Raw genomic sequence first — 12,392 nt, 5'->3', positions numbered from 1 at the left:
TTGTGTGTAGTCAATCATCCTATAAGTTTATTGTTACTGCTACTGTCTTTTTAATTTAACAGATGTAAAATTCTGTACTTCATTTTAAATCAAAAGATAACCTATCTAAGCTGTCTATTTTCTTCTTTTTTCAAAGAACTTTTTTTAAAAATAAATTTATTTATTTATTTTATTTTTGGCTGCATTGGGTCTTTGCTGTGTGTGGGCTTTCTTTAGTTGTAGTGAGCGGGGGCTACTCTTCGTTGTGGTGTGTGGGCTTCTCATTGCTGTGGCTTCTCTTGTTGCGGAGCACCTGCTCCAGGTGTGTGGGCTTCAGTAGTTGTGGCACGCAGGCTCAGCGGCTGTGGCTCATGGGCTCCAGAGTGCAGGCTCAGCAGCTGTGGCCCATGGGGCTCAGTTGCTCCGCAGCATGTGGGATCTTCCCAGACCAGGGCTTGAACCCGTGTCCCCTGCCTTAGCAGGTGGATTCTTTTTTTTTTTTTTTTTTGTGGTACGTGGGCCTCTCACTGTTGTGACCTCTCCCGTTGCGGGGCACAGGCTCCGGACGCGCAGGCTCAGCGGCCATGGCTCACGGGCCCAGCCGCTCTGCAGCATGTGGGATCTTCCCGGACCGGGGCATGAACCCATGTCCCCTGCATCGGCACGTGGACCTCCAACCACTGCGCCACCAGGGAAGCCCAGCAGGTGGATTCTTAACCACTGTGCCTCCAGGGAAGCCCTCAAAGAACTTTTAAATCTTATTTTCCTAATTCATTTTTGTTTTCTATTATACTTTATTACATATTTATTACATATTATATCTTTCCTTTTTAATTTAAAGATTCACAAAGTGATATGTAAATGCACACTAAAGTATATAGAATAAAAAGCAGAAATTCCCTTGTATTCCCCCCAAATACCACATCCGTCCTCAGAGGTAAGCACTAGTAACAGTTTGATATGCACCCTTCCATACCTTTTCCAATATCTGCAATTTGCTTTTTTTTCTTTTGATTTTCCTAACCTGAAAACATCACCATATTTTAATAATTATTCTCATTACTTTTGTCTTATGAATTAAAAAGTTTATAAACTCTGTTGTGACCTAAAATTTACATCACAAGGTTTGCCTTCCTTTGCTTTCCCTCCTTCCCACTTCGTTCTACCCTGGGAGAACCTGAAATATTTTATGAAATTACATGTGGATATCTTGCAATCTGTATGACGGTCTAAAGCTATGCTGTCAATGCAGTAGTCACTAGCCACATGTGCCTATTTAAATTTCAGTTAAAAGTAAATAAAACTCAAGATTTTCAGTCTCACCTGCCCCATGGGCTCAACGGCGGCTAGTATATCAGACAGCACAGATTTGGAATATTATTGTTGCAGAAAGTTCTTCTGCACAGTGCTAGTCTAAAGAATTGGTTAATTTTATTGGACTTCCCTGGCGGCACAGCGGTTAACAAACTGTCTGCCAAGGTCGGGGACACGGGTTTGAGCCCTGGTCCAGGAAGATCCCACATGCTGCAGAGCAACTAGGCGCGTGCGCCACAACTACTGAAGTCCGCACGCCTAGAGCCCATGCTCCACAAGAGAAGCCACTGCAATGAGAAGCCCGTGCATGGCAACAAAGAGTAGCCCCTGCTCGCCACAACTAGAGAAAGCCTGCATGCAGCAGTGAAGACCCAACGCAGCCAAAAATAAATAAATAATAAATAAATTTATTAAAAAAAAAGAATTGGTTAATTTTATTTACTTATATATCAGTTAAAAACCCTTTGATAAGGTTCTTTCAAAGTTCTATTATTTTGGTAGGTGTTTTCAAAATGTCTCCATCTGTAGGAAATTGCATGGTCTGTTATTCAGGAACCTAATGCTGTCTCCTAGCTTCATATGAATCTTTTTATTTTTCAAAGTCTAACGTCCCAAGTTGTTTTACTATTACATTTTAAGATCTCTTCTCTGCTAGAAATCACTTATCTTTCTTTTAAGTTTAAAAATTTAACAAATAGGTGCCCAGGAAGGGAAGGGATTTTTTTTCTTGAAAAACAGTGCCTATGTACAACTCCATATACTCTCAATAACCGCACTGAGAGGGGCTTTCCGTTCTGAATAGTTTTCTAGAATTTTTCCTGATTGTCTTTGAGCTATACTTTCCAATCTTTTCTACTTCTGGTAGCCGTACTTTTTGACAGGTTGTATACCCTCATTCTGTTTTCTAGATACCTGGGTTCTACTATACTATTCATCTGTTAAGTTTCACTACTTTCCTGTATATTTTGTTTTTCTGTTTTATTGATAATCATTCATGCATTAGCTAGTCCACCAACACATAATATCTCTGATATGCCTGGCACTATGTATTCTGTAATGTTCTTTTTGACATTCAAATAGTACACTCTAAACAGTCCCAATGGTTTCTGCTCTGTAATCTGTTTTAGCTGAGACTATAACTAGGAACTCCTGCCTTTCTTGAATCTTCAGTATCACTTATTTCTCTGCACTGTGGCCTGCTTCCTGCCCTGAACCGCCACCATTGACATTTTTAGTTCTCTTAAAAAAAAAAATTTTAGCACACTCTTTTCTATAGCCAATACCTATCTTCTCTGAATACCGTATCAATTTGCTTGAGTTGTTAAGCAGTGAGGCCTGTGTGGGTGGACTCCTGTTTCCCACAGTCTCCCTCTTCCCTTCTAATGTTGTGACACTTATTAATTATACCCAAGTTCTATTTCCCTCTGGTTTTCACACTGTTTCTGAAGCTGGTTTGTCTGGGTTTGCTGTCATTCCTGTTTGTGTCAGATAGCTCTACTATGACTTGCTCTGCTAGCTTTTCAGAAGTCTCTTTTAGAGGGCTGGTTTCTCAAAACAAGTCCTCAGAATAAAGTTAGTCTAAAATGTGCATATAGCTTGTGTTTCAGAAGTTCCTTTTTAAAATTACTGAGAAATTAGCATGTTTCCAAAAGGAAGAAAAATATTACAGATGATGGTTATGTCCCCAGATGAGTTCAGAAAGGCAAAGTTAATATATAATGTGCCTAAAGTATTAGTAATATCACAGAACCCAACCACCTAGTATCTCTGTGGGAAAAAATCATCCAGTAGTTGAGGCAAAAAGACAAAAACTGGCAGGGAGACAAGATGGGAGCCCTCTTCCTACAAATTCTTAAGATTTTGCTATATTTTAGAGAAATATCCAAAATCAGTTTCCTATTATTTCATTAAAGGATCTGAGGAGAGTTGTGACGTGAGGCATGAGAATTAGACCAGAATACAGAGATGGGGCTTAGAAAACAACAAAAGCTATCTTCTCTCCTTCACTGCTTCTCCAGAACCAGTTCTGCCATTTCAGACCCAGTCCTAAATCAACTCTAGGAAAAGATAACAAATGACACTATTTTTCTTTATTTTATTTTATTTTTCGGTAGATAAGAGGGTTCCAAGCATTAGAAGGAGATGGAAGAGAATAAGAAGGAAAGGAGGTGCCTGTGGTCCATTAGATATTCCAAGATGGACGGTGGCAGGTAAATGATATTGAATATATGTACTGATGTACATGTGTTGAAGATGGTCTGTATTAGTCTCAACAATTAATGTCTCTGCAGAGCAGTCCTTAACCTACTGGAATCCTCACTGTCAATCACAGAGGCACATCCAATTACGAGTATTTGAAAATGTCTTTGCTGCAATTACATTCTTATGTTAACTAAATATATTTAGAAATCCAAATTCTCTTAGAAATAATTTTAAAGCGCCATAATGTAGGATCTTTAATTTCTAAACTTTAACTCAGTTCTTAACAAAGCTGGAAAGATAGTCTGTCCTTATCCATGAACATCATGGACCCGAAAAAAAGAATAAAGTAAAAAGAAAATTTATCCGGCTCATTATAGATGAACAGCATTTTTTTTTTTTTTTGCGGCACGCGGGCCTCTCACCGTTCTGGCCTCTCCCCTTGCGGAGCACAGGTTCCGGACGCGCAGGCTCAGCGGCCATGGCTCATGGGCCTAGCCGCTCCGCGGCACGTGGGATCTTCCCGGACCGGGGCACGAACCCGCGTCCCCTGCATCGGCAGGCGGACTCTCAACCACTGCGCCACCAGGGAAGCCCCTGAACGGCATTTTTTAAAAATTGAGATATAATTCACATATCACAAAATTCACTTATTTAAAGTGTACATTCAGTGATTTTTAGTTACGTTCCCAAGGTTGTGCAACCATACCACCATCTAATTCAAGAATATTTTCATCACCTTAAAAGGAAATCCTGTACCCATTAGCAGTCCCTCCCCATTCTCTCCTCCCCACAGCCCCTGGCAACCATTAATCTACTTTCTGTCTCTATGATTTGCCTATTCTGGACATTTTGTATAAATGGAATCAAACAACACATGGCTTTTTGTTTCTGGCTTCTTTCACAAAGCATGTTTTCAAGATTCATCCATGTTATAACAAGTACCAGTAATTCACTCATTTTATGGTATGGAGATATATTTTATTTATCTATGAATGGCATTTTAAAAATATACTTTTGCTACCTATGTTAATTAGCTCTCAGATTCAACTCAAGACACATTGTAGTTATTCACACACTGATCCCTTGGCCCACAAAGTTATCAGTATTTTACTTTCTAACAATTTATAAATCATCTCATGCCTTACCATCTTCACTGTATTGCGTCTCATTACTTTGGTAAATACTTCTTGGACTTAATGCCTAGCACCACTTTTCTATAAATTGTCCCTTCCCTCCAACTTCTATATGGTTAATGTGACCCTACTCTTGTCTACAGGTCCAGGAATAAGCACCTGATTCAAGCTGGACATATATAGGCCCTTTGCTAGGAATATGGAAATGGAAATAATATTGTTTTTAATTAGCTGCTCTCGATTGCAGAAACTACAATCTCAGGAGTTTTCTGTTACCATTGTCTGCCACACAGACTAAGAAACCAAAAACAAAACCCAGTCTGCAAGAAGAGAAGAATCAGAGAAAAAGAGAGAGAGACAATAGTAGAGATAAGAGACAGAGCAAGACCTCCTGGGTTCCCTGTGGTGCTCCAGTCCCAGATTCCAGGCCATTCCTAAAGCCCAGCTGCATCCCCACCCTTGGATTCCATGGGACATACTATACACTTATAATAAATTCCCCTTACAGTTTAAGTCAGTTTCTATAATCTCCAGCCAAGAGTCCTAACATAGTCATCTACCCAGTAGGATTTTAATGTCTTTACTAGCAAGGGCTCAACCTCCATGGCACCCATTACAGTGACTCAAACACATACTTATTTAACTATCACCTGTGGAATATTTTGAAAAACTATCTATAAAAATTACTCAAGACATTCTTGGATACGTATGTGGAAAAAAATTAGGATTTCTGTCTACATTATTAAAAAGCTATATTATTGGGACTTCCCTGGTGGTCCAGTGGCTAAGCTTCCATGCTCCCAACGTAGGGGCCCAGGATCAATCCCTGGTCAGGGAACTAGATCCCGCATGCCGCAACTAAAGGTCCCACATGCCGCAACTAAAGGTCCCGCATACCGTAACTAAAGGTCCTGAATGCTGCAACAACAACAGAAAGATTCTGCATGCCACAATGAAGATCCCGCACACAGCAATGGAGATCCTGTCTGCCGCCGCAACTAAGACCTGGTGCAGCCAAAGAAATAATTTTTTTTTTTTTTTTTTTTTTTGCAGTACGCAGGCCTCTCACTGTTGTGGCCTCTCCCGTTGCGGAGCATAGGCTCTGGACGCACAGGCTCAGCGGCCATGGCTCACGGGCCCAGCCGCTCTGCGGCATGTGGGATCTTCCCGGACCGGGGCATGAACCTGCGTCCCCTGCATCGGCAGGCGGACTCTCAACCACTGCGCCACCAGGGAAGCCCCAGAAATAAATATTTTTTTAAAAAGCTATACTATTGTATCACAAACTCAATATATCTTTGCACCCATTTTGCAAAAAATCATTTAATTTCCTCAGAAAGTCTTTCTGTATTACACTACTACATGCCCATTTACACTTGCTTAGTAAATGTTTTATATTTTTAAAAAGCAAAGTGTTATATTTTCCTAAGAAGATTTGAAGTTTCTTGAGAACAAGTAATCTCTATTTCCTCTTAAAGCAAATTCCCACAGAACCTACTAAAGAATAATCACACAGATTACTATTCAGAATATTCATGCAGAGATATAAGTGAGTAGCTGACCTCCCTGGACTCATTTTTTCCTCCTATAAACACGGTTTATTGTCAAGCACGAATAATTTCCATAAGGACAACTTATCTGTAATTAAACAACACTAAGCACATTATTATACTATGTAGGTTAGGTAGGCAATAAAACATTCCTTAATGGACGGCTCAGGAGATGCAGCTCTAGCAAGCCTGCTCTCTTGTCTCAGGTTGAGGGGTCTACTGCCATCACTGCCATCTACAAAGCTAATTCTCTGCACATCCCAGGGAGTCTTCATTCATTTTGCAGAGTTCTTTTCCCAAAATCAAATCCAGGATTTGTCACCTAATTGGGTCTTAGTGGGGATAACAGAGAGAAAACCAGAACTCCAAAATATTTTCTTAAATCCCTATTAAAAATTTTATAGGGATAAATGCGCTAATCCCTCCAAGTCTAAGATCTGGTTCCTGAGTAGATTTTGCATCACACTATTTAATGTCACAACCTTCCCTAAGATATCCTTAAATTTTAAAAATTATACCTCTAATATTACCAAGTCTTACAGAGATAGAATCCTCTTTAAATTAGTAAATTATTGAAGTATTCCAGTTGGATACAACTTACTATATCAAGCACTCAGGCAGTTTCTGATGGTCTTGACTCCAAACTTGGTTCTCTGTAGCTTGAGAACTGTGCTGGCCAAAGCTCTGACAGACAAGTGATACTTATTTACTACTGCCCCTTTCCCCCCAAAATTTAAGCCTCTAAGTTTACAATATGGCCCACACAAGGATTTGCTAGTCTCCTCAAACTCAAACTGTTAGGGCAGAAAGGAACTTTACAAATCTACTTCAAACTAATTATTTTACAAATGAGAAAACAAGGTGGACAAGAGATAAATGACTCGCCCAAATTCACAAAGTAAGTTGGTAAAACCAGCATGCTTAGAATAAGGGCACTCAGCCTCCAGCTGTACGTTCATTTCATCATACCATCTAACTTAAACATATAAGTATGGACAGTATTGAAATCTCTCTGCTTTCTAGGAGAAAAAAACCCAAAACCTACAACTTTCTGCTTTCAGAAATGAGGGTGAGGGCTTCCCTGATGGCGCAGTGGTTAAGAATCCGCCTGCCAATGCAGGGGACACGGGTTCGAGCCCTGGTCCTGGAAGATCCCACATGCCGTGGAGCAACTAAGCTCGTGTGCCACAACTACAGAGCCCGCGCTCTAGAGTCTGTGAGCCACAACTACTGAGCCCACATGCTGCAAATACTGAAGCCCACATGCTGCAACTACTGAAGCCCATGCATCCTAGAGCCCGTGCTCCTCAACAAGAGAAGCCACTGCGATGATAAGGCCACACATCACAACGAAGAGTAGCCCCCAGCCTGCCCGCAGCAACGAAGACCCAACGCAGCCAAATATAAGTAAATAAACTAATTAAAAAAAAAAAAAGAGGGTGAGAGGTTGAGGTAACATCTCATTTCATGGAGATAAATGGTCTTTTCTTAAACAGCCTTCCAAATGTCATGATGGGCTTGGCCTAAAGGCTAGGTAAAATGAAACTGAATATCAGATCTTCTCTGCAACCCGAAAATTTTTCACCATAATGAACTATGGCAGCTATGGTGTGTGCCCAAAGCTACCTCATTCCCCCTTTTCCATTAACGAAGTCTACAGTCCCTTGGCCAGAAGTATGGGCATGTGTCCTAGATCTGACTAATCAAGTATTTCACATCACTGGCAAGAGTGATTGGTCTAGGTAAGACCAACCAGAAACCTTCCCTAACGCTGAAAAAATAAGCTCTCTCCCACCAGGTGGAGAAGGCAATCTGCAGTAGGAGAGCCTAAGACTAATATTCAAAGAGAAATAGAGAGAAGCAGTGATGAGAGATGGAAAGAGAGTGCTGCAACATCAAATCCTTGGTTCTCATTCCCAAGCTGGTTCCTTTGATTTTGTAAGTTAACCCTATTATCTTTATCAACTACAGAAGCCAATAAATTTCCTTTTGCTTAAAATAATTTGAATTGCAAGTCAAAAATCCTATCATATACTTACCCCAGAAGACAGGACTGGATATATATATTACCCTTAATACAGGGAAATTAATAAACTATTGTTTAAAAAGGTTTTTGGAGGCTTTTAAACAGGCTCTACTATCTCTTATATTTATCATTCCTGACATCCTACACTCACCAACTTCACTGTTCCCATTATATGCCTGGTCCCTGTAAGTATCTGAGTTTGCTAACACTTCCCTAGGAAGTCCCTAGAATTTTTAAAAATCCTAATATAAGCTTGTTTCATTTGATTGCCAATAAAAGTTAAATGTAAAATATATTCCAGGTAATACAAGTTAAATGAGATCTTATTTATGTAGAATGTCAAAAAGATAAACCAGGTATCAACATTATACACGGCGTTCTACGAGGCAAGTTTTCAACATTTAAAGCAAATCCAGCAGAAACATGGCTACTTCAATATAATTTAGTAGCTTGTTTTTAATTTTAAAACAACAGAAATCAACAACAACAAATCTCAGGACCCACCTCCAATAAGGCTCCAGTTTGGAAGAATTTCAAAGGCTTTTCAATGGAATAATAAAGGCTATGATAGCTACCCTTAGCCAGGTATGCTCTGACCAGACCAACAGCTATAACGAGCCACCTAAGAAAAAGAGCAATCAGAAGAAAAAAAAAAAGTAAGTAGGATTATAATAGAAAGATGTGGCAATCATAGATATTACTAAAGGTGCCCTCAAGATCTGTGTCCTAGGTTTATCGATTATCACTCTCAAATGCTAAGCTGTATGTAATGCACAGAAATGTTGCACCTCCAGCAGCACCCTACGAAGAGTGCTTTTTGCAAAAGCACAGTGGCACCTCACCCATCTGGAGCTCAGCTTTTTGGCAACCTTGCCCGTTGAGAACAAGACCAAAAGGAGGGAAATAAGCTAAATTGGTCCTTGAGCAGCTAAATTAGGTGCCAGGAAGTCCAAGACAAGAGAAAAAAACTATTAAAGGAAAATTTTAAATGCCCTGTGCAGTTAAAGGGTCTGTAATAACAACAGGGTGGAGAGATGTTTTAAACTATTTTTAGAAGTATCTCATTGAACATACCCCTACCTTAAAATCTATTCTTTTAAAAGACTGCAAATGACATATGAATAAATGGTTTGTTTTTTAAAAAGAATAAAAGGTTTTTAAGCTGAGATTCCCAAAATCAATTTAGTAAAGAAAGCCAGATCAATACAAAACACAAAACAGGGAAGCACTTAGGCATATGGCTCTGAACTCTACATTTCTGTTCTACTGTCCTCCAAAATAAATTTCTCAGGCCTTGTAGTTTTTTATTTGTTAAGTTCCATAATTAAATGAGGTATATCATTATTAAGGTGTGTCTCCTTGAAGGTGCTAACAGATTTATTTATGTGTAAAATCTTAACTAAGCAGTGGGGTATGTGGTCTATGTTATTTCTAGAAACTATCATACAAATACATCGAACAAGAGTTTGTAAAAAAAAAAAAAAAGAAATGAATTCCTTAATGGTGTAACTGGTTCAGCATTTTCAGTAGCCTAGAAAAAAAGCTTACTTTACTCTCATATCCCCAACTTTTCTTCTGGTTTAAGATACCACTCCTTACCCTCCACCCCATTCTCTATGTTCATGGTTCAGGAATAAAGGCTTCTTTTCGTCTTCCCCAATGTATCTTAAAATCCCTCTTCAGTACAATGCTCTCATCAAAGCCCTTGCTAAGATGACAAGAATTTTTATATATAAATACACACATATGCACTGATGAATATTCTTTTAAAATCATTCTGTGACCATTTATGTGATAAAGAAAACGTGCATCTGTAATATGGCTTCTAAACCCAGAACTACTACTAACAAGTTCTGTGACCTCAAGTCAAGCAAGTCACAACTTCTCTGAGCCTAGGTTTCAATACTGGCTATTTCTAATACTAGCCATAAAGCCTATGATCCTCTCAAGATGTGTTTGCGTGTGTGTGTGTGAAAAAAGCAAGGTGCTGAAATGCTAATCATTAGCATTCATATTTTTAAAATACCTATGTACACATATTTGCTTGTATCAGTATCTGAAACATAAACAAAATTATCTGCCTTCCAGGGAGGAAATCTGGGTGGAAGGGAAGGTAGAGGGAAGATTTTCACTGTATGCCCGTGCATACATTTTCAATTTTGCACCTGGCCAATGTATTATCTATTTTAAAAATAAATAAAACTGGATGTTCATTATACAGTTCTTTCAACTTTTCTATATGTTTGAAAATTTTCATAATAAAATGTTAAGAATTTTTTTTTTACAAATTTATAAAATTTAAAAATATGTAACAGTCTGATCCTGTGATCCTTGTCATCAAAAATAATGGGGTCAGAGAATTAGAGGAATCTTGGAGATCACCTAGCTCAACTCTTTAGTTTTTACAGATGAAAAAACGGATGTCTTGAGAAATAAAATGATTTATCCAAGGTCACACAGTTAGTGTCATAACTACAACTAAAAACTCTCTGCGACAAGGGATGGACTGAAATAAAGGAGAAACAAGAGGGGGTAAAATCTGTTTCCAGGGTCTATTACGCTTCTCCCCAGTAACTCTGCCTTCCATCTCTAGTGTCTTCCCCACCTCAATCCATCCTACAAAGTCTAAACTCACCTAAAGCACAGGACTGCTCATGTCACTGGGCAAAAACTTTGAACGCTGTTCCACTACCTTTCCCATTAAAGTTCATCCTGGATTTTGAAAACAGCCGCCGAAATAAATGGTCAACTCTGCAGACACAGCTCCCTCCACTCCCTTTGGGGAGAACAGCTCGCCATTCGTGACTTGCCGCCTGGGCTCTCAGCGCTGCAGGATCGCCCGGCACAACGCCCCTCAGACATGGACGTGTGGCTAGCCCATACGTCCTCCCAAGGCCCTCCGGACCAGCGCCTGGGCAGCCTCCCCCGAGCCCCCTTGGAGCACTGGAACTCCAGCTCGGTACCTGGGAACTTGCTCGACCCCCAGCAAGCACCCAGGCGGATTCAGCCTCGACTGCCCCCGGAGCCCAGGTGCCGGGGACCGGACTCCCGCCACCGGGGCTGCGCTGCGCGCGGCGGGCCAGCCGGGCCGCTCCTCCTGCCGCAGAGCCCCCTCCCCGGCCAGACTCTCTCCCCGCCTTCCCGAGCCCCAGCCTCACCCCGCGGTCATCACCACATTGTAGATGACCAGGTACGCCGTGGCCAGAGGCCCCGGGCCCTTTTTCTTTCGCGAGCCGCTGGCTTCGCCGGCCCCGGCCCGGGCCCCGCCGCCCCCATTCCCTTTCGTCGCTGCAGTCGCCGCGGCTGCCGCCATATCAAACGCCGGGAGCACGCTCTCCTCGCGCGAACACCTCCGCCCAGACTGGCCACTGCGAGCGGGGTGGTGGGAAGGACAAGGGAGAGGCGGGGCCGAGGCCGCGGGGCGGAGCCAGGGACAGCGCCCACGGCTGCCGCCATCTTGGAGGAGGGCAAAGACGCTCCCGGCCCTCCCGCCCCTCCGCTCGCCTCAGTCGCCACCGCCATCGTGGAACAGGGTAATCACCGCCGCTTTTGCGCTTCCGGTAATAACCTCCGGCGCCATCTTGGATTAGGTCAATGTTGTGTTTGGCCTTATTCGACAGGCCAGTTGTTTCTGCCGTCTGGCTGTTTCGTCGTCCCTGGTTATTCTCTCTCCTGTAATTTCCGCCTCTGTGTGGGATTAATAAAATGATGCTTTCATTTTCCCTTCTCATCTTGACTTCTCGCAGTGGTCGTATCTTCACCCCTATACACGCGGTTCGAGTAACCTGCCATTTTGGGTCAGGGCAATTTACGCTGATTTCGCTTCCCATCATCCCTAGAGGCCGGCGGGAACTGCCATTTATCTTAACTGCTAGCCGGGTTGAAGATTCTGTCTCTGAAGGTTTATTCCCTGCCTTTTGATTTTAAGTTACTTGTACAGTGGAGAACGTCAACGAGAAGTATGTCCCTTTTACTATCCGATTAAAGTTGCCCGTGTGGCCTAGGATCCAGTGTCATTCTTGAGGGCCTGGAGGATGCCCAAATGCGTCTTCCAGCCCGAAGCCGCGTGGGCTCGCCCGTCGCCGAAGCCCGTCGTCGAAGCAGGACGAGGATGAGACGATTAGGCTGCCGGCTAAGGGTGAGGTGTCGAGTGGAGCGAGAAGCTTTCCACCCACAGTATTCCAAGGT

At 41.9% G+C, this 12,392-nt stretch overlaps 1 protein-coding gene across 2 annotated transcripts in view; it reads right to left on the bottom strand.

Annotated features, from left to right (window-relative positions):
* The window catches only part of HACD2 (3-hydroxyacyl-CoA dehydratase 2), a 92,237-nt gene extending 80,687 nt beyond the window's left edge, over nucleotides 1–11,550 (bottom strand). For both annotated transcript variants that reach the window (XR_014296747.1, XM_082654367.1), the window contains exons 1-2: nucleotides 11,363–11,550; nucleotides 8,709–8,826 (exon numbers count right to left, since the gene is read on the bottom strand). Coding sequence is in view for 1 of the 2 variants with exons in the window: in XM_082654367.1 (XP_082510493.1) it covers nucleotides 8,709–8,826; nucleotides 11,363–11,517 (273 nt within the window). In the remaining variant the exon portion in view is untranslated. The remainder of the gene's footprint in view (nucleotides 1–8,708; nucleotides 8,827–11,362) is intronic.
* Nucleotides 11,551–12,392: the final 842 nt, after the last annotated feature.

This window comes from Grampus griseus (assembly GCF_964374135.1).
Source record: "Grampus griseus genome assembly, chromosome: 5".
Lineage (NCBI taxonomy): Eukaryota > Metazoa > Chordata > Mammalia > Artiodactyla > Delphinidae > Grampus > Grampus griseus.
Note: the sequence above shows the minus strand (reverse complement) of the source record. Positions and strands in the feature narration are given on the sequence as shown.